This window comes from Neomonachus schauinslandi, chromosome 4 (genome assembly GCF_002201575.2).
Source record: "Neomonachus schauinslandi chromosome 4, ASM220157v2, whole genome shotgun sequence".
In the NCBI taxonomy this organism is placed as follows: Eukaryota; Metazoa; Chordata; class Mammalia; order Carnivora; family Phocidae; genus Neomonachus; species Neomonachus schauinslandi.
In genome coordinates, this window is record NC_058406.1 from 27,525,037 (window position 1) to 27,543,577 (window position 18,541).

The 18,541-nt window shown below is 53.6% G+C and overlaps 1 protein-coding gene across 3 annotated transcripts; it reads right to left on the reverse strand.

Annotated features, from left to right (window-relative positions):
• Positions 1 to 360: 360 nt before the first annotated feature.
• Positions 361 to 15,161, reverse strand: CSF3R (colony stimulating factor 3 receptor). Of its 3 annotated transcripts, none has more exons than XM_021683714.1 (17): positions 14,973 to 15,161; positions 13,770 to 13,824; positions 11,656 to 11,739; positions 9,670 to 9,850; positions 8,490 to 8,558; positions 8,145 to 8,332; positions 6,935 to 7,104; positions 6,668 to 6,821; positions 6,501 to 6,580; positions 6,046 to 6,253; positions 4,936 to 5,124; positions 4,403 to 4,504; positions 3,642 to 3,788; positions 3,371 to 3,511; positions 3,041 to 3,134; positions 2,722 to 2,803; positions 361 to 2,184 (listed from the first exon to the last, which is right to left on the reverse strand). In XM_021683714.1, exons 3-17 carry the CDS (start codon positions 11,717 to 11,719, stop codon positions 1,669 to 1,671), a joined length of 2,385 nt encoding a protein of 794 aa, XP_021539389.1. In that variant the 5' UTR covers positions 11,720 to 11,739; positions 13,770 to 13,824; positions 14,973 to 15,161; the 3' UTR covers positions 361 to 1,668. The 3 variants fall into 3 exon arrangements, with proteins under 3 accessions (XP_021539389.1, XP_021539388.1, XP_021539383.1); XM_021683713.1 differs by having other exon boundaries at positions 2,722 to 2,800; positions 8,490 to 8,613; positions 9,554 to 9,850; XM_021683708.1 differs by having other exon boundaries at positions 8,490 to 8,613; positions 9,554 to 9,850.
• Positions 15,162 to 18,541: the final 3,380 nt, after the last annotated feature.

Genomic DNA, 18,541 nt, shown 5'->3' on the forward strand with positions numbered 1-18,541 from the left:
ATATTTGTGAAATGGGGGTGTAAAGACAACTACAAATTAAAAGCAGGAAAAATAAATTTTTAATGAAATAAAAATAACATTTTAATTCTCCCTTGGTGCAAAAAGGGAAAAAGCTCTCCTCCCCCTCACTTTTCTTAAAGCATTTACTTTTGAAAAGTTGTAATTGTGAATTATTCCTCTGTCCTTTTGAGACCTATGTAAATCTTTTTTTTTTTTTTTTTTTAAAGATTTTATTTATTTATTTGAGAGAGAGAATGAGATACAGCATGAGAGTGGGGAGGGTCAGGGGGAGAAGCAGACTCCCTGCTGAGCAGGGAGCCCGATGTGGGACTCGATCCCAGGACTCCAGGATCATGACCTGAGCAGAAGGCAGTCGCTTAACCAACTGAGCCACCCAGGCGCCCGAGACCTATGTAAATCTTTTCAAAAACTAAATAAGGCTCTTGCTGGTTTTAGAGCACGGGAATGTTCTTCTCAAGGATCTAGGAGCCATCTCTTGAAATGTAATCATTAGGAAGACAGTGGCCCTGTCTCCCAGTTTCTGCCTGGCTCTAAGTTGCCAACCTGCCTCTTCTCATAAAGATATGAGAAATTTCGTTTTCTTTGGGATAAAGGCAATTAGCAAACACGGGTGGCTACCCCACTTACCGGGTGAATTTAGGATGAACTCTGTGTGACAGATGGTGCCGTAAAGTCCTTTTGCTTGAGGACTAGGTATTATTTATCTTGAGAAAATGCATGCAATAACCTGTATCCACTTGGCTATATACAAAGGTAAGATTTCTTTCTGTCTTTTCAAACTCTTTAGGGGATTGCTGGTGATGCACATCACATCACAGAGGGAGAGAACCTTGCTCTGGTTTGACGTTCATTCAGTACTAAAACTGATTTTGCCCTCTTCTACCCTCTTGGAGGGGTTTTCTAGGTTGGCAGGAGATTTTATGTTTTTTACTATTTTATTTTTAAGCAATCTCTACACCCAACATGGCGCTCAAACTCACAACCCCGAGATCGAGAGTTGCATGCTCCACCCACTGAGCCAGCCAGGTGCCCCTGTAGATTTTGTTTTTAATTATATTTCTCCAGCAGGGGTTAGTCTTTTCTGAGGTCTATTCCCCATGTCCCACAGCACTTTGTGACCCCCCTCAACCCTGACCACTGTGCCCTAATGGCCAGTCTTCAAGTCTCTACCACTAGAGTGGGAGCCCTTTGAGGGTGGACTGAGCCAAATCATTTTTGAATCCCTGCTTCTAGCACAGAGCCTACATGCTAGGTGAGGGCTGGTGGAGTGAATGAGTGAAGGAAGGAGTACACAAATGAACACTTCTGATAAGTACCCCCGTCACTGCTAGGGCCCTGAAAAGAAAAAGAACAGAGGCAAAGGCACACTCAAGAGTTTCTCAAAATCAAACCAAACCAAATCATGGATCAATGGTTTAAGAGACTGAAATTACAGGAAATAAGCACAAGAGGCTAGTGGGCAGGGTTGGATGAAACATTCTCTGGCCACTCAAGTGAGAGGCCCAGCCTGTGGGCACTGGGGAGATAGAGGAACGGTGCTGGGGGCCAGAGTTAGGGAGATCCCCGTACCCTTTCTGCCCTTCTGGGGCTAGGTGATTTTTTTCATGATGGGCTTACTGACACTCTCCTCTGGACAGCCCAGGCTTTTCAAGAGGCAGGCCCAGGAGGGGGTCCCAGGAAGCACTCGACGCCCCCTAGCCCCTCCACCCCATGGACTTGGAGCCCTTGCAGGAGGGGGAAGTCAAGCAATGGCCCGAAGACACAGTCATCCTCCTGGTTTGGGACGAGGGGCTCTGGGGTCCCCAGGGGGCTGGTCTGGAACCAGAGGTTCTCATAAAACTGGGGGCTGGGAGTAAGGCCCCCTAGGAGGGGCTGAGTAGAGTCACAGCGGAGGTAGTGCCCTGGACCTGGGCCTGTGGGGCTGCCCAGCACCTTCCCGTAAAGGACCTGGTCACTGGTGATAGACGAGGGCTGGGACTGGGTGGAAGGTGCTCTTGGGTCCCCCTGGAGCACATAGGCCTGGACCAGGGTGGGGAGGCCACAGGTCCCTGAGCTGTCATTGGACTCCCAGGGCCCTGGCTTCTTCTCTTCTTCCTCCAGCACCGTGATCTTGGTGATGGGTGGCATGCCGGAGTCCCGAAGGCTGGGCAGCTGGAAGGTCTCCTGGACACAAGGACGTAGGGTGAGGGCATGATTCATCTCAGATGTTCATCCCAACCACCGCCCCTTCCTGTGTTGGGACAGTTGTGGGGCTATTCCTCCTGCTCTCTGCTGGAACCCAAAGGATGACACTTGTAAAGCGCCTCATACTTTCCTGACACATGCTGTGTGCTTCAGACTTAGCTTGGTGAATGTCCCCAGCGATTCTGTGTGAGATACGTCCCATTTCACAGTGAGATGGCCGAGGCTTTGAAATGGGTAGAGCTGGGATTCAAACTCAGATCTGCTTTCCTCCAGAGGGAGGGGACCTTGCTAGGAAGTGATGGGAAGGCCTGAGTCCTCATCCTCGGAGGAGTATCCTTTCACTTTGAGCCTGGACCAGCTGGGATTCAAACTCAGATCTGCTTTCCTCCAGAGGGGGAGGACCTGGCTAGGAAGTGATGGGGAGGCCTGAGTCCTCATCCTCAGAGGAGTATCCTTTCACTTTGAGCCTGGACCAGCACCCCCAGCCCCATTTCGCTCTCCCTCTGGGGTTCTCACCTCCACCATGATGGTAGGCACCCAGGAGCCCAGGCTGCTGTGGGCTGGGTCTGGGACACTTGGCCAGAGGGGATTCTTCCTGCTGCAGAAGAGGGCAGGTGAAGGCTGGGTCAGGCATGCCCTCCCATCTTTCCATTCTTTCTCCCACCCACTCCCAGCAGCTGAAGGCCCCTTGGGCAGAGAAGAGTTGGTGCAGGGCCTGATCCAGACATGGGCCCTGAGGCCTGAGAAGGGGAAAGGGACTTGGATTGGCCCACTCCAGCCTGCAGTTCCCTGTGGGCAGGGGTAGTTAAGTGTCAGGTCTCTTGAAATGACTCACCTGGGTCTGCAGCAGAACCGGGCCGCCCCACAGAGGCAGGCGAACAAAAGCAGGAAACCAAACAAGCCCAGGAGGACATGCAGCTCAGACTCCTCTGGGGTGAGGGGAAAGCCAGAAGAGGTTAGAGTGCATTCGAGTAAGGCTGGGTCTCTTCCCTCAGATTAGGCTCTGAGGGCAGGATTGGGCCGCCTCCCTCAGGCTGAGCTTCATGGGCAGGGCTGGGTCTTCTCCCTCAGACCAGTGGATCCAGACAAAGCCTCCAAATGAAAGATCCGTTGGGTGAGGAACCTTCCCAGCAGCCTTGTCTGGCCGGCCCGCTTCTGCTCTTACCTAGGGCCAAGGTCATCAGGGTAAGGCTTGTACTGTTGGCGGCCCCGGCCTTGCTGGTAGCCATGAGGTGGACATGGTACAAGCTGGCAGGCTCCAAGCTGCGGAGGACCAAGCCGTGGGAGGAGGCATTCAGGACAATGGCTGGGAGTGCAAGAGAATGGTCAGCCTGGGCCCAGATGCCGAGGCTCCCTCCGAGGCTGCTGAGTGCCCCCCACCCCGTGTCCCCCCTCCCAGGCCTTCTGGGGCTGTGGGGTGCTGAGGAGAGACTCACAGAAGGACTGGTCCTGAGCATTGGTCCAGAAGACGGTGTAGTGGGTAAGGGGGCTCTTCCCCAGCTCGGGGGCCTGGGGCACCCACTCCAGCTGGGCCCAGGTCTTGCCAATGTGCTTTAGATGCAGCTCTGGGGCGTGGGAGGGGCCTGCCGGAAGAGAGAGGTACAGGGGTTGATGTGGAGCAAGACAGAGTGGAGAGACGTCTTGTGGCTCCCCAGATGCCAGAACTGAGACACACTGTGGTGGGGGGTAAGGAAAGAGAGTCCAAGGGGACTCGTGCCTTAAGCCTCATGTTGCCAGGACCTTCGACTGAATTCCATCGACTGCTAAAAAATGGCTGAGTCAGGATCTGAACTTGCTTCTCTTTTCCAAAGCCTCGCCACCTGATTTCTGCCAGGCTTGATTTTGTTGGGGTCACTGTCTGATTTCTGCCGCTCGCTCTCTGACTTTATGCCAGTCCCTCTGTCTAATTTCTGCCACACATGACACTTGATTTCTGTCAGGGCAGTTGATCGATTTTTGCCAGACTTGCTTCCCGAATTCTGCCAAACCCACTCCCTAATTTCTGTCACCCCACCACCTGACTTCTGTCTGGTTGCAGGGGTCCAGTGTAAGCCAGGGGTAATCTTGGGGTTGGAGAGAGCCTCTTCTGGGCCAGCAGTGGGGGAGGGAGGAAATGTTCCTTCATCGTCCTGAGTGTTGGGGTCCAGGAAGGCACTGAGAGGAGAGGAATCTGGGAGGGGCCAGGTGGCTGACGCACCCATCTCTTGGGAGTAGGCATAGATGTGCTGGGAGGGTCCCATGGTGTCCTGGTAGAGGGGGGTCACAGTGATCTCGTAGAGCTGAAAGGGCCTGATGTTCTCTGTAGAGAGAAGATGGGGCAGGCCCCCTGGTGAGGGGCTGACCTCTGCAGATGATCTTGAGCTAACCTCAGACCTCCAGCTGGGGATAACCCAGGCCTCACGCTGCAGAGCTAGCCTCTTCTATCTCTTCTTCTGATCATTTGATGGGGGGTAAGGGCAGAAAAGTGGGAAAGCTAGGAAAGTGGCAGGGTCAGGGCTGTGAAAAGAGAGTCCGGTTAGACTGGGAGAAGAATGTCCTGATTCTGGGGATAGGAAATGACAGTAAAGAGTCTAGAAAGACTGGGGAGTCCACTTCTCTGGGGTGGTTCAGGCTGCCTTTGCCGTCAGACCTCACTGCCTCCCTGCTTCCCAGGCCCAGCCCCCCCAACCCACCCCCATCCCCCCCCCCAGCCTGCCCTGCCCCCTGGGCCCGCCTCACCCTGCACCTCACCCTGCAGCAGGGTCCCAGAAATGCTTCCGTTATGCTCCATCTTCCAGCTCTTATTGCTGCCACTGGGGCTGGGGGGCCCCAGGCCCCACTCAATCACATAGCCCCGAGGCCGAGGGCTGGGGGGCTCCCAGCCCACCCAGAGCCTGTGGGGATCTCGAGCCAAGGTGTGGAGTCTGGCCAGTGGCGGGCCTGGAGACAGAGTAGGAGGTGAGAGAACAAAGCGCAAAGTCTGGGTTCCAGTCCTGGCTTTGTTACTTACAGGCTGGGTGACCTTGAGTCAATCAACCTCAGGACCTCATTTTGCTCATGTGCAAGGGTTCTGGTGCTGATCACATGAGATGATGCATAGGATGAGCCTAGCACAGTGCCCCGTGCCAAGGAGTGCCTGACGGTGATCAATGCTAATGCGGTGTAATTCGTGGTATGTATCACTGTGGTCCTTGGTGCGTGTTAATGTCCTGAGTCCACCAAGAGTCCTGTGGGAGAGCCGCCACCCTGGCCCCATTTTATCGAGGAGAAAACTGAGACAGATTAAGTAACTTGTCTAAGGTCACACGGCTAATAAGTTGGAATATTCACTCTTGTTATCGCTAGTCTCACCTGGTGAAGACCCATGCTCGGGGGAACCTGGGGGTGATGGTGGTGGCTGATCCCCTGAGAATGAGCAATTAACTCAGGGACCGTGTTTCAGCTGGAAAAATTCAGGGCTTTCTTCCCATTTTCCTTGGCAGAATCGACTCTGTGTGCGTGCTTATGGGAGTGTATGTCTATGAGCGTCTGCACTCGTGAGTGTGTGCGTGTGTGTGTGTGTGTTACCACCACCAGCTTAACTTGGTTCTGGCTTGTGATAATAATAGTAGCTAAGACATATTGAGCAGTAACTTGGTGCCAGGCACATGTTTGAACGCATGTAACCTTCATAACAATGCTTTGAGGTAGGCACTGTATCATCCCCCTTTGCTAGGTGAGTAAACAGAGGCCAGGGAGGTTAGGTCACTTGCCCCGGTCACGCTGTTAGCAAGTGACAGGACTAGATGTGAATCCAGGCAGTCTAGCTTCTGAATTTATGTGCTTAACCACAACGCTCTATGAGCCACCAGCCCCCTTTACCTCTGCTCTCCAGGAAGACCACTGGGGTGGGATGAGAGGTCCCGGCTGTGTTATAGGCCACAAGGACCACCTCCCGGGTTTCTGAGGGCAAGTGGAAGGTGCAGCTTAGCTCCGTGGTGTTGCAGAGGGGGGGAACAGCCTCAGCCTGGTCTGGAGCTCTGACCAGGTAGCCTTGGATCTGCCCGCTGTACTTGTCCAAGGGCATTGGCTGCAGTGGGCACAGGAAGAAGAAGATAAGGGGGCTGCACAGGTCATCTTGAGTGGGGGGAGGGCACTTCTAGATGGGGTGGATGGGTCATAGGAACGGAGCCCCACAGGCTGAGAGCCAGCCTTCTTCCCTTCCTTCCTTCTTCCCCTGTTTACCCTGTGCCCCTGTTCGTCCGGAGCCCCAGCCCACAGGGATCTGTCTGGGTTGGAAGGAGTCTCAGGGGAGGAGGGATGTCAGAATGGGTCACCTTCCAGAACAGCTGCACGTCTGCTGTCCTGGGGTCCAACTGTCTCTGCCGCCACCATGTGTCCAGTCTGACGATGGGGGCTGTGGAGGGAGCAAGAGGATTGGGGAGGGCCCTGGAGGCTGGCCTTTACCCCGATAGCTGCTCCCAGCCCCTCACCACCCACTTACCCCGTTGCGCGGTGGCCAGCGTCAGGCTAGGGCTCCAGTCGCTCCACTGACCAGGCAGGGGCCAGCGGGTGCAGCGCATCTGCAGGACGTAGGCTGTGGATGGGAGGAGCCCGCAGAGCTCATACTGGAGGGTCTGGGAGAGCAGGGGGCCCACCTGGTGGGGCGGCCGTGGCTCTGAGCCTGGATCCTGTGCCCTTCAGGGCCAGCTCAGCCACCCTCCCCTCAGCCACCCCCATGCCAGGCTCTCGAGGTTGCCCTCCGCCTCACCAGGGCCCAGCTGGCTTCTGCAAGCTGTGGCTGGTGGCGCAGCTCACATTTCTGTTCTATGTACAGGCTTGGCTTCCACGGCTCCCAGTGGAACAGCAGACAACCTGGCTGGGGTGCGGCCACCTCAGGACTAGGGGCCAGGGCCCACAGTGTGGGGGGCTCCAGCTTCACTGCAAGGAGAGGGGCTTGTCAGAAACGTCCCCTGCCCCATCCTGTAGGGGGTCTTCTTTACTCCTGCTTTTCTCTTTACCTGTTGCTCCATTTTCGGCCCTGGGTCTCCATCCCTGGGGTCTCTGTCCGTCGGTCTCTCTCTTTCTCTGTCTCTCTGTGTCTCATTATCTCCAGGTCTGTCTCTGTATATGTGTCTGTCTCCCTCTAGGTCTGTTTCATCCTCTTGCCCCAGGGCCTTTGCACTTACTGTTCTCTCTGCCTGGAGTTCTCCTCCCGATATCCAGTGGCCTGCTCCCTCATTTCCTTCAAGGATCTTCTCAGATGTTACCTTCTCAGTGAGGCCACCCCTGACCACCTTACTGAAAGGGCAATTGTCCCCCACCCCCAGCTTTCCCTACCCCTTCCCTGTTTTAACTTCCCCGTCACACGTCTTGTCGCCTGACATTCCATTTTATTTAGTTTGCCCCCTAGAATGTAACGTTCCAAGGACAGGAGTTTTGACATTTCGTTCAGTGCTGTATGTCCAGCATCTAGAGCAATGCCTAGTAATTAGTGGGCACTTTAAGAAACTTGCTGAAAGAGGGTGCCTGGGTGGCTCAGTCGGTTAAGCGACTGCCTTCGGCTCAGGTCATGATCCTGGAGTCCCGGGATCGAGTCCCGCATCGGGCTCCCTGCTCGGCAGGGAGTCTGCTTCTCCCTCTGACCCTCCTCCCTCTCATGCTCTCTGTTTCAAATAAAAAAAAAAAAAAAAAAAAAAAAAAAAAAAAAAAAAAAAAAAAAAAAAAAAAAAGAAACTTGCTGAAAGAATTAATGAACATGTCTCCTTGCCTCTGTGTTTCTTCCTTGTCTGTGTGTCTGCGTCTCCATAGCTCCGTCCCCACCTGCCTTCTAGTTTGTCTCTGTCTCTCTTGTCTGCCTCTGTCTCTAGGTCTTCCGGTGTCTCCTTGTCTGTGTCTGGGTCTGTGATTTCTTCTCTGTGCCTCTCTGGGTTGGCCCATTGTGGGGGCCTCTCCCTTCCCCCGTACCCAGCGTCACCCACCGACATCCATGGGAACAAGGCACAACTGTGGGGACTTGCTGGTCCCTAGCGCGTTCTCGGCCTGCACCCAGATGCCCATGCTCTGGTACAGCTGCAGGTGTCTGCGTGGGATGGAGCAGTGGTTCTGGCCGTCGTTAGGCACGCAGTCGGGGATAGCGTCCTCTTGGGTCTGACAGTTGCCCCGGCTCCTGCCAAGAGGCCAGGCTTGGGTGTCTAGCAGAAGAAGAAAGCGAGCCTCCCTTCTCCCTCCCGTGTTTGCCTCTGGTTCCCCCATCCCACAGTCCCACCCACGTTCCACCCTAGGACCCAAATGAACCGGGGGCTAGTGTAGAGACCCTTACTTACTTGAAGCTCTTGAGGGTGAAGTTGGTGGGCAGGTGGTTGTTGGGTCCTGGCTCCCACTGACAGATGAGGCTGTTGGTTGTGAGGTTCATGAGGCAGGACAGGTTGTGGGGTGCAGCGGGAGGGTCTGCACATGGCGGGGGGAGAGTGAGGGCTTTGGGTAGGACCATTCAGAAAGCTCCAACTGGAACCAGTCAGCTTTCTTTCCTTGCTCTGGGTTGTTCCCTCTGGGGTCACCTTGTTTATTCCCTCTCTGCCTATCGGGTGACCCTGGAGGGGCAGCCCTGGGGAAAGTCAAATGCCGGCCAGGACAGGGGCAAGCGCCACAGAGCCTCCCACCCCCTCAGCTCTGCCCCCTTGGACAGGGATAGCGTAGACCTCGCTTTTCATCATGCTTCTGCCGTTTATTAGCCGTTGCGATCTGGAAGTCACTTAACGGCCCCGTGCCTCAGTTTCTTCATCTGTGAAACGGGGGTGATGGTAATATGCTTACCCCTTGGGGTTGTGGGGGCTGAATGACTTACTATTTACGCAGTGCTCAGAGCCATGCCTGGCATGTGGTAAGTGCTATGTAAGTGTTAGCAGTACTATAAGTGACTCTTAACAAAGAAACTGGTCTTAGTGTTTTTCTTATGCATTGGCCTGGCAGAAAGTCCTCGCTTCTCGGTTTGATTAGAAGGCTGAGACCGCGATGGGGAGAAACGAGGAGTAGGCCCAGCTGGTCAAGTGTCCTCGTGGGCACACTGTCCAGTGGCTGGGTATTTGGGCTTACTTGCCAGCCACATGGAGGAGTGGTTACTCCACCGACTTTGGAGCCACACTGCCTGATAGAAATCTCAGCTACATCCTCAGTTTGTAACCTTCACCAAATCACTTACTTTCCCTGAGCCTCAGTTTCCCCGTCTGCAAAATGGGGCTAAGCAGCACTATCCAATGGTAGGGAAGATTATCTGATGCCATGCCCATAACGTGCTTATTGAGCAAGAGCTCAGTAAATAATAATAGCTGTTATGAGTGATGGCAGGAGGGCCTGGAGGCAGAGTGGGTGGATGGCTGCGGGCACTTACAGCCTGCCTGCACCTCAGCCTGGTCCAGGATCTGCAGGCTGTTGCCCCAGCGCAGGCAGCAGGAGAGAAGGACCCATGGGCTGTCGAGGCGGGGCACGGTAATGGTGGATTCCTGCCTTCCATCCGCCAGACGCCGCTGCCTCTTTCCGGGTTGAAGCTCTGTTCCCAATTTCCACAGAATCTGTGACTCGGGGTCCAGGTGGCTGCAGTTCGGGCTGATGATGCAGGAGGCTGTGATGGGGTCCCCCAGGTGGACAGTGGGGGTTGGGAGGCTGATGCGCCCACACTCCTCCAGGCCTGGGGTCGAGGAGAATGGGCCATGAGTCCCTCCTTTGCCTGGCAGAGCTGAGCTATAAACCTAGGCCTTTGTACTCCTAGACTCAAGGCCCTTACCTCCTCGCCTCACCCCCTAAGATATGGGGGCTGGAATGGGGTGAATGCCTATGGGGATGGTGAGGGGCTCTCGGAAGTGAGAGAGAGCTAGTGATGTGTCAGTGTTTATCAACTGGCTCTATGAGAAAACCAGATCCTAATTGGTAGTATAAGCTGCTTTCTCTGGTATAAATATTCCCACCAAGACTGATTTTCAAGCTATCAGTGTGACATCACTGAACGTGAACATGGGAGGAAACGTGCACGCTTAGGTCTTGCAAGCCGGCAGCAGCACGCCACCAGGCAGAGACTAGGCCTCTCCGCAGCACCCTCCCCAGAGGTGGTGAAAGCAATGATTGGAATGATAAGAACCCCACAGCCACACAGCTCTCAGAATCCAAATCTGATTGTCTTACCCCATCTGGACCACAGCTCTCCCGCACTTCAGTGGTGTGCTGGATAAGAGCACGGATGGGGTTAGAGCCTGTTCTACTGCTTATTAATTATATGACCCTGGTAGGTTACTGGGGCTTTCTGTGCCTCGATTTTTCTCATCTGTAGAATGGGGATGAAAAATAGTTCCCACCTTCATGTTGCTCACCTGATTAACATTTAGCATCTTGGGGGAACCAGACCAGGCCCTGATCAACCAGACCAGGCCAAGTGCCCTGAACTTTCCCAAAGCTTTTATTCTCCTTCATAACTGTAGAGTCATGTGATTAGTTGCTTGTCTCTCTCCCCAGTTAGGCCAGAGGTTCCGTGAGGCCAGAGACCTTGGCTGTTGGTCTCATTACTGTATTCCCAGAGCTTAGCACAGAATAGGCCCTTGGTGAATATTTATTGCATAAACAAATAAGGAAGCACTGCACTTTGCCCACCAGGCCTTCTTTCCTCTGTCATGTGGTCTGAGGCCTGTTTTGCTGATGAAGATGCTGAGGCCCTAAGAGGAGAAGGAATTTGCCCGGGATCACAGAGCAAGTTCATGATTTTCAGCATGAGGCTCCTATCGCTTCACTGACTCAGAATTTCAGACTGGAAGGAACCTCACAAAACTGTTTACTTCAGAACTCCACCTAACATTGCATCCTCTTCAGCAGGGCTAGGATGGCCTGTTTTTGTATGGCCTGCCAGCTAAGAATGGGTTTTACATTTTTAAAGGGAGAAAACAAAACAGAAAACAGATGAGAACATGCAACAGAAACTGTGTGTGGCCTGCAAAGCCTAAATATGACTATCAAACAATGTTTGCTGACCCTTGCTATGCAGCATCCCTGTCAGTCCTGCCCTCAGCTTGCATACCACCAGAGATGGGAAGCTCTCCACCTCTCAAGATAGTTTCCATAGTTGGAGAGCTCTGCCTGGGCTTCCTTATTCCAGGAGGAAACCTGCCTCCTTGTGGCTTCCACCCTGATTCCTTTGTTGCCCGTGAAGGCTTCAGAGGACCCAGAGCTTCCTTCTGACAAGCCTGGCAGAGATTTGCAGACAAGACCTGGGTCCCCTGGCCTTTTCCAGGCTGACCAGCCCGGGCCCTCTGGCCATTCCGCATGGGTGGTGGTTTGCCTGCAGAGGTCTGTGGGTGGGGGCCTGGCTACCCCACATCGTGGGCCCAGCCTTGAGTCTCTGGGAACCCCAGGAGCAGTATGGCGGTGCAGGCAAATGATTCCCTCCTCTACCCGCTGTATCTCTGTGACTCCCCTCTCCTCACCGCACCCCTGTCCGGCCGTACTCACTTCTGGGGAGCAGCAGGATAATCACGGTGGCCACGGGCAGGCTCCAGGTTCCCGGCCCTGCCATAGCACCAGTTTGGTGTTCACCTGGAGGCAGAGGGGGATGGTGAAGGTCATGGGCTTTGGAGTCAGAGCTGAGCTTAACCCTTGCTCTGCCACAGTGTGGCTTTGGCCAGGCAACTTGACCTCTCTGAGCCTCGGTGTCTTTGTCCACAAAATGGAGGTAACAACAGCCTATACTGCACCGGACTTTGGGAAGAAGACACGAAATGATGCAAGGCACATAGGAAATGACTCTCTAAGTGACAGCCCCTGTTGTTATTATATTTGCCTTCCAGGAGAGAGCAGGGACAGGAACATCAAGGAACAGCATTCTCCCCACTTCCCTTTTATCTTAGCTGGGCTTGCATGCAGGTAGTTTATTTTGGAAAGATCCCAGGAACAGAGGGAGGAGTTGGGGAGAATGAAACAGGTAAGGAGGGAAAGCCAGCACAAGGGTGCATCATGGAATTGGGGTCATCTCTATGGACGACAGGGGCTCCATCCTGCTGGAACCTTCCAAGGAGCCGTGTAGAACACGCCTCAGGACTATCCACTCCAGGGAAAATTTATCCCTGGAACAGGAGGGAGGATGGGAACATTTACCTACTGACTTCTGTCCCCCATCGGTCAAGGGATGTTCTTTGGGGTATTAACTTCCTGGCGCATCCAGGTTGCACACGCATGAGTATGAGGCAGGCGCTCCTGGACGAGCCATGCCAGAAGGGTCTGGGCGCAGAGCTCTGGAGGTTTTCTGGGGCCAGGTGCCAGGTGCCCTGTAGTCATGGCGACAGTGTCTGGATGTCGGGAGCATTAGTTCCTGTCTCAGGAACTATGCAAAAGTATTCTCCCACTATGCAAAAGTATTCTCCCATCTAGCCTCACCCTCCATTCTGCTCCCATGGGGGTCTTGGGACCAGGCATCTGATTCTCCAGCACCAATTGGCACTCTTGGCAACAGGTCAGTGGAAATCACTGACTAGCCTGCGTGTATATACAGGAACACATACATGCACGTAGGTGGTGTCCCAGCAGATCCCCTGTGCTTAGAGGCAGGAAAGCTTCTCTCCCTTTTCTCTCCCTCCCAGACAGAGGTGTGAATAAGAGCTGCCCAAGATACCCAAGGCTGTTCCTTCTCGCGGGGGCCTTACCCCAACCCCTGGGCTATTCATGTACATTTCCATATCAGGATGCCAGGAGACTGCTAGCCCATAAGTCACTTTTTTTGCAAATCAGGAAAAAAGTGCCCCTTCCTCTGGACAGATGTAGCCCCACACTAAGACCTGGCAACTGAAGAATAGGCTGAATTTCAGCCTCCTCTTTTTTTTTTTTTTTTTAAAGATTTGTTTATTTATTTGACAGAGAGAGAGATAGCGAGAGCAGGAACACAAGCAGGGGGAGTGGGAGAGGGAGAAGCAGGCTTCCCGCCAAGCAGGTAGCCCGATGTGGGACTCAACACCAGAACCCTGGGATCATGACCTGAGCCGAAGGCAGACGCTTAACGACTGAGCCACCCAGGTGCCCAATTTCAGCCTCTTCTTGCTCTTCAGTTGGGCAGCTTAGTGCAGTGAGAAACCTGCACAACTGTTCCGAGCATCCCCGTCTACCAATCAGTGGTTGGCAACTTTCTTACTATAGCATAGTAGTTTGGTTATCCCCCATGCACACTTGTTGGGGAAAATTTAACCTCCTAGGCCCAGACTTTGGGACAGTGGTTTCCATTTCCATATGCTTTTGATCGTATCCCAACCCTGCTGCCCCCGTGAGGGTCAGCATCAGGCCTAGTCTATGCCCAGCAAAGTACTACTTCATTCCTCTCCTCTGGCTTCTGTCCAGAATGGGCAACCAAACCCTACTCTGAGAGGCCCCAGCATCCTACCCCTGGGTTGCTGAGTGTTGGCATGTTTGGCATCAGTCCCTGGTCCCCTACAGCACCCCGGGGTGCCCCCCATCCCCATTGAGTGTGATCGGGGACCTGTTGGAGCATGGTCTCACTCTCTGAGGGCCAGTATGTGGAGAGGGTGGGAGCCCAGCTCTGAGCCAGACCACCTGCTTTGAACCCCGGCTCTGCAACTTACCAGCTTTGTGACCTTGGACAAGTTACCTCACCTTTCTGAACCTCGGTTTCCCCATCTGTGAAAGAGGGAAAACATTAGCACGCGCTTTTCAGGGTGGCAGTGAGGAGGCACCGAGATGGGATGGGATAAAAGCGCACTTGGTGACCGTAAGTTGTTCTCATGCGCCTTGAAGTGGGACACCGTATCATGGAACCCAGCATATGGCCTCCTCTCCCCCTTGCAGGCTGTGTGGTCACAGCCTCCTAGGACTGCCACCTTGCTTTCGTCTGTGTCGCTCTGCATGGTTTCAAAGCCCCGTTTCTGGGTCCCCTCCTTGTAGCTCCTTGGCCCCCCAGTCTCCCCTTCATTTCGGTTCTCCCCGATCAGTCTCAGCAGAACCCGCTGCCTCCTGGAGGCACTGCCATCACCCACTTCTTCCTGCTCTCTTCTCCTTTCCCTGCACTCAGCCTTCTCGCCTGCTCTCGCTGCCCCGGCTCACACCCTCTCTGCCCTGTTGTGTCTTGTCTCCTTCAGGGAGATTCTTCCTGTGGGAGGAGGGGGCTGGGACTGAACAGAGGGAGAGGCCCTCCCAGATGTGGTGCCGAGAAAGAGGGAGGCAGATCTGCAGAAGGAGTGAGAATGTGGAACGGGCATGCAGGCAGGGAAGCCTGGGCAGGACAGGCGCAGAGAGAAAGAGCCCCCGGGGGACAAGGACGCTGACCCAGGTGCTCAAGGCCGAGAAGCAAGAGGTCCCCAGGAGAGTTTAAGATTCGAGAGAGGGAAATGTGAGACACAGGGAAAGGCACAGAAAGACTCCGAGACACACGGACAGACAGAGACCTGGAGCCCAGATAGGCCAGGGAGGGGCTGGGGAGGCAAGACAGAAACAGGGGAGACAGGGACAGGCTGAAACATAGTGTCTGAGACGGGGACGTGGAGAGGGATGGTGATCATGCCCTTCCCTGAGCCCAGCCGTGTCCTCAAAGAGATATTCAGTGGTTTGTGACTTCCCCAATGCACACCCCCCCCCAAAAAAGTGGGGGCAGCCTTGGTAAAAGAGACTCCGTGTTTGGGGCTCCTGGTTCCCAGGGACCAACGCTAAAGGCAGGAGCCCTGGTCCCAGGCCTGCGCATGGGCACTTGGCAGAGCTAGGGGGAGTGGACCCAGGACTCCAGGGTCCTGCCAGGCCCAAGGTACAGCCCTCCCTGCAGATCCCCTACTTACGCTGGAGCCTGCAGCGGGCACCCGCCTGGCCTCCCTGGTCTCTGCTCTCCTCTTGAGGGCAAGTTCCTGAAAACAGCCGCGGTCCAGCTTCTCTCCCCAGCCCTGTCGTTAATGGCTCGGTCTCTGACAGGCCCAGGGGCTGCCGATTGCAACACCTGCCCGGCCTCCTTCCCTCCCTTGCACTGTCAGTCAGCCACTGAAGCACAGGGCAGCCCCTTCCTCCCAGGAAGGAGGCTGGGAGGGAAGCTCGTGAGGCCAGGCAGCCTTCCTGCCTCGGGGGTCTCAAAGGGGCCAGGCAGTGTGGCAACGGTGTCCCTCTCCTCTGCTTCCGGATTTCCTGACCTCAAAGCTCTGTGGCTGGCCAGGGCCCAGGCGTCAAGCTGCCTGGGTGCCATTCCCATGCCCCCACCCCTGGGGGAGCATCAGTGGGTGGCAGACCCTGGCTCGAAGGCTCACTCTGCCCTAAGCCTCTTTTCGGCTCTAGCCTTGGGGCCCCGATCCTCACGGTACTCGGGGCAGCCTCCCGGTTATGGGAAATTTTGTACCTGACTCACTGTGCCGCTCTTGACTGCATATTTTCCACCATTGACTGGCAGTGGAGAAATGGGGACTCTGGAAACAAGACAGGGGGATGACCTGGGGAGGCTCAGGGTCTTCGTATGCTACCTTGAAATTGGTTTACTCTCAACAATTCTGCTACCCTGAATGTTTTTTTGATTGAGTGCAGTAGACCAAATACTGTGTCTTTCATTGTCTGTATCCATGATTGCCCCAGAACTGCTTATAAAGATTGTTTAAAATTTATTTATTTGACAGAGAGAGAGAGCGAGAGCAAGCCCAAGCAGGGGGAGAGGCAGAGGGAGAGGGAGAAGCAGGCTCCCCCCCTGAGCAGGACTCCAGGATCATGACCTGAGCCGAAGGCAGTCGCTTAACCAGCTGAGCCACCCTGGTGCCCCTTGGAACTGCTTACAAATAATTTTCTGTGCATTTTTCTAAAGAGGGTTCAGACTGTTCATAGTTTGTTGGATTTATGACCCAGTAAGGTTAGGTACCAACCGACTAGCAGAATGACCATAACATATATGATCCTTTTTAGGAAAAGAGGGCTTCTGAGTCTGGTGTGAGTGGCAGACCTGGGCTGCAGTGGAGGGTCCAGATGGAAATACCCACCTGTCTGTGGCAACGTCCCCAAGATGTCCTATAGGCCCTGCATGCTCAGCAAATCCCATTGACTGTTCTTTCAAAATATAACCAGAATCTTGGGTAGATGGGTATTCCCTATAGAGTTCAACTTGGCTCTATGTTTCAATATTTTCATGATAAAAAGTTTGAAAATATAAATATCACTTAAACCAATACCAGTCAGGATTAAACCACCCTTATCTCTTACTTAGATCGTTGCAGTAGTCTCCTTCCTAGTCTCCTACTTCCATTCATCCTTGTCCCACACCAAATCTGTCTATTGTACCTTCAGCAGCCAGTATGATACTGACCAAAAAAAAAAGTCAGTTCATGTCAGGTCAGTTCATGTCATCCTGTGTCCCAAACCCCCAGTGGTTCCCATCTCACTCAAAGTCAAAGTCAAGGCTCTTTCAATGATCTACAAGGCCCCACTCAACGTGAGGGGCCCCATTCCCTCCCTGGCCTTTCTCTTATTATTCTCCCCCTTGCTGCTCTGCTCCAGCTACTCTGTTTTTCTTGTTTGTTGAATGTATTAGGCTCCCTCCTGCCTCAGGGCCTTTGCACTTGCTGTTTCTTTTGCCTGGATTTTTTTCCCCCCCAAATAATAACATGGGTCACTCCCTCTCCTTCTTTAGGTCTTTGCTCAAATATCAACTTCTCATTGAGGCTTTCTCTGACCACCCTTTAAAAAAATTGCACCCCCTACTCCCGATCTCTCTCTTTTCCCATATCCCTTTTCATCATCTGTCATTGGCTTTCCCCACACTCCACCTCCCACTAGAATGGAAGCTCCATGAAGGCAAGGGTTTTAGTCCGTTCAAAACTTTATCTCTACTGTCTACAACACTGCCTGCCACCTAGTGAGCCCTCAGTGCGTACTGAATGAATGATTGAATGGATGAATCTTCTCCCCACTTCGCTAAACCTGTCCCCTGTCCTCATGTGCCTCATCTTGGTAAAATATATCACCATCCCCACTTCCTCAAGTCACCCAACGCAGGGATCTAGGAGTCCTTCCTCACACCCTCTTCTCCACACTCCCATATCCAACCAGTCCATAATGAAGGAGAATGGGCCTTTGGTTCATCATTCAGAAAAACGTGTTCTCAGAGCAGGTGCAGGGATATAATGGTGACCAAAAGCAGTTTTCATTCCTGCCTTTATGGAGCTTTTTGTCTTGTCCACAACTCTGGAATTCATCTCCTCCCCCTGCCTTTGTCAGGTCTCCCCAGCCCTCACTGGGGCTCCCCGTAGGCTCCCTGCTCTAGGCTCTCTCCCCCCACCCTCTGTCAGCACCTGGCAGAGTGAGCTTTCCTACACGCAGGCACGGCTGACCATGCTGGTCCCCTTTCTTCGGAGGCCCTATGACGCATCCTAATTCCTTCACAGGACAATCAAGGCCCCACCTCCCTCTCCTGCCTTGCCTGCCTCCCCTTCCCCAGACCCACTTCTTTGGGGGCTGTAGTCATGCAGCATAGTCTACCTACCTGCCCCAGGCTCTGAACACCTCTGTGTGTTTGCTCTTGCTGACCTCCTGTCACCTCTGGCTGGCTGCTTCTAGCCTCTGACCCTGCTCAGACCACCAGCCTGTGCTGAGCGTCTTTCCGGGCTGGCTCAGGTGTCCTCCTTCCTTGGCGATCCTGTATTACTGCAGCAGACCCTTGGCTGGCTGCCTCCCCCATTAGACTGTGAACTCCTTGAGGGCAGAAATCATATTCTCTCTCTCTCTTTTTTAAGATTTTATTTTATTATTTATTTGACAGAGAGAGACATACACACAAGCGAGAGAGGGAACACAGCAGGGGGAGTGGGAGAGGGAGAAGCAGGCTTCCTGCCAAGCAGGGAGCCTGATGCGGGGCTCTATCCCAGGACCCCTGGGATCATGACCTGAGCCGAAAGCGGATGCTTAATGACTGAGCCACGACGCCCCGGAAACCATAATCTCATCTCTCCCTCCAGCCTCCTCATAGAGGATCTCCTGGACTGTAGAATCTTCCTCTCCAAGCCTCTGTCTGTTGCCTTACCTGCCACAGGGAAAATAAGTCCTCCCAGGGGTTTTGTGAGGATTAAATGGTCTATGGGAGGTATAAAACTCAGTGTGGTAGGTGTTCAGTAAAATTCCTTTCCTTTCCCCCCAGTGCATAGTTCAGTATTTCAGAGCAAGATTTTACTGATCTTGTCTGTGCTCCATTCTCCACCGAAGACCTGCACCAGGAAACAAAACTCAGCAGCTGAAATTGAAAGTTAGATTTAAGGAAGAACTTTCCTTAGGGGAGAGACATTAGAGACATTATATGAGCATCCAGAGGTTTTTTTTTTAAAGGTTTTATTTATTTGACAGCCAGCCAGAGAGGGAACACAAGCAGGGGGAGTGGGAGAGGAGTGGG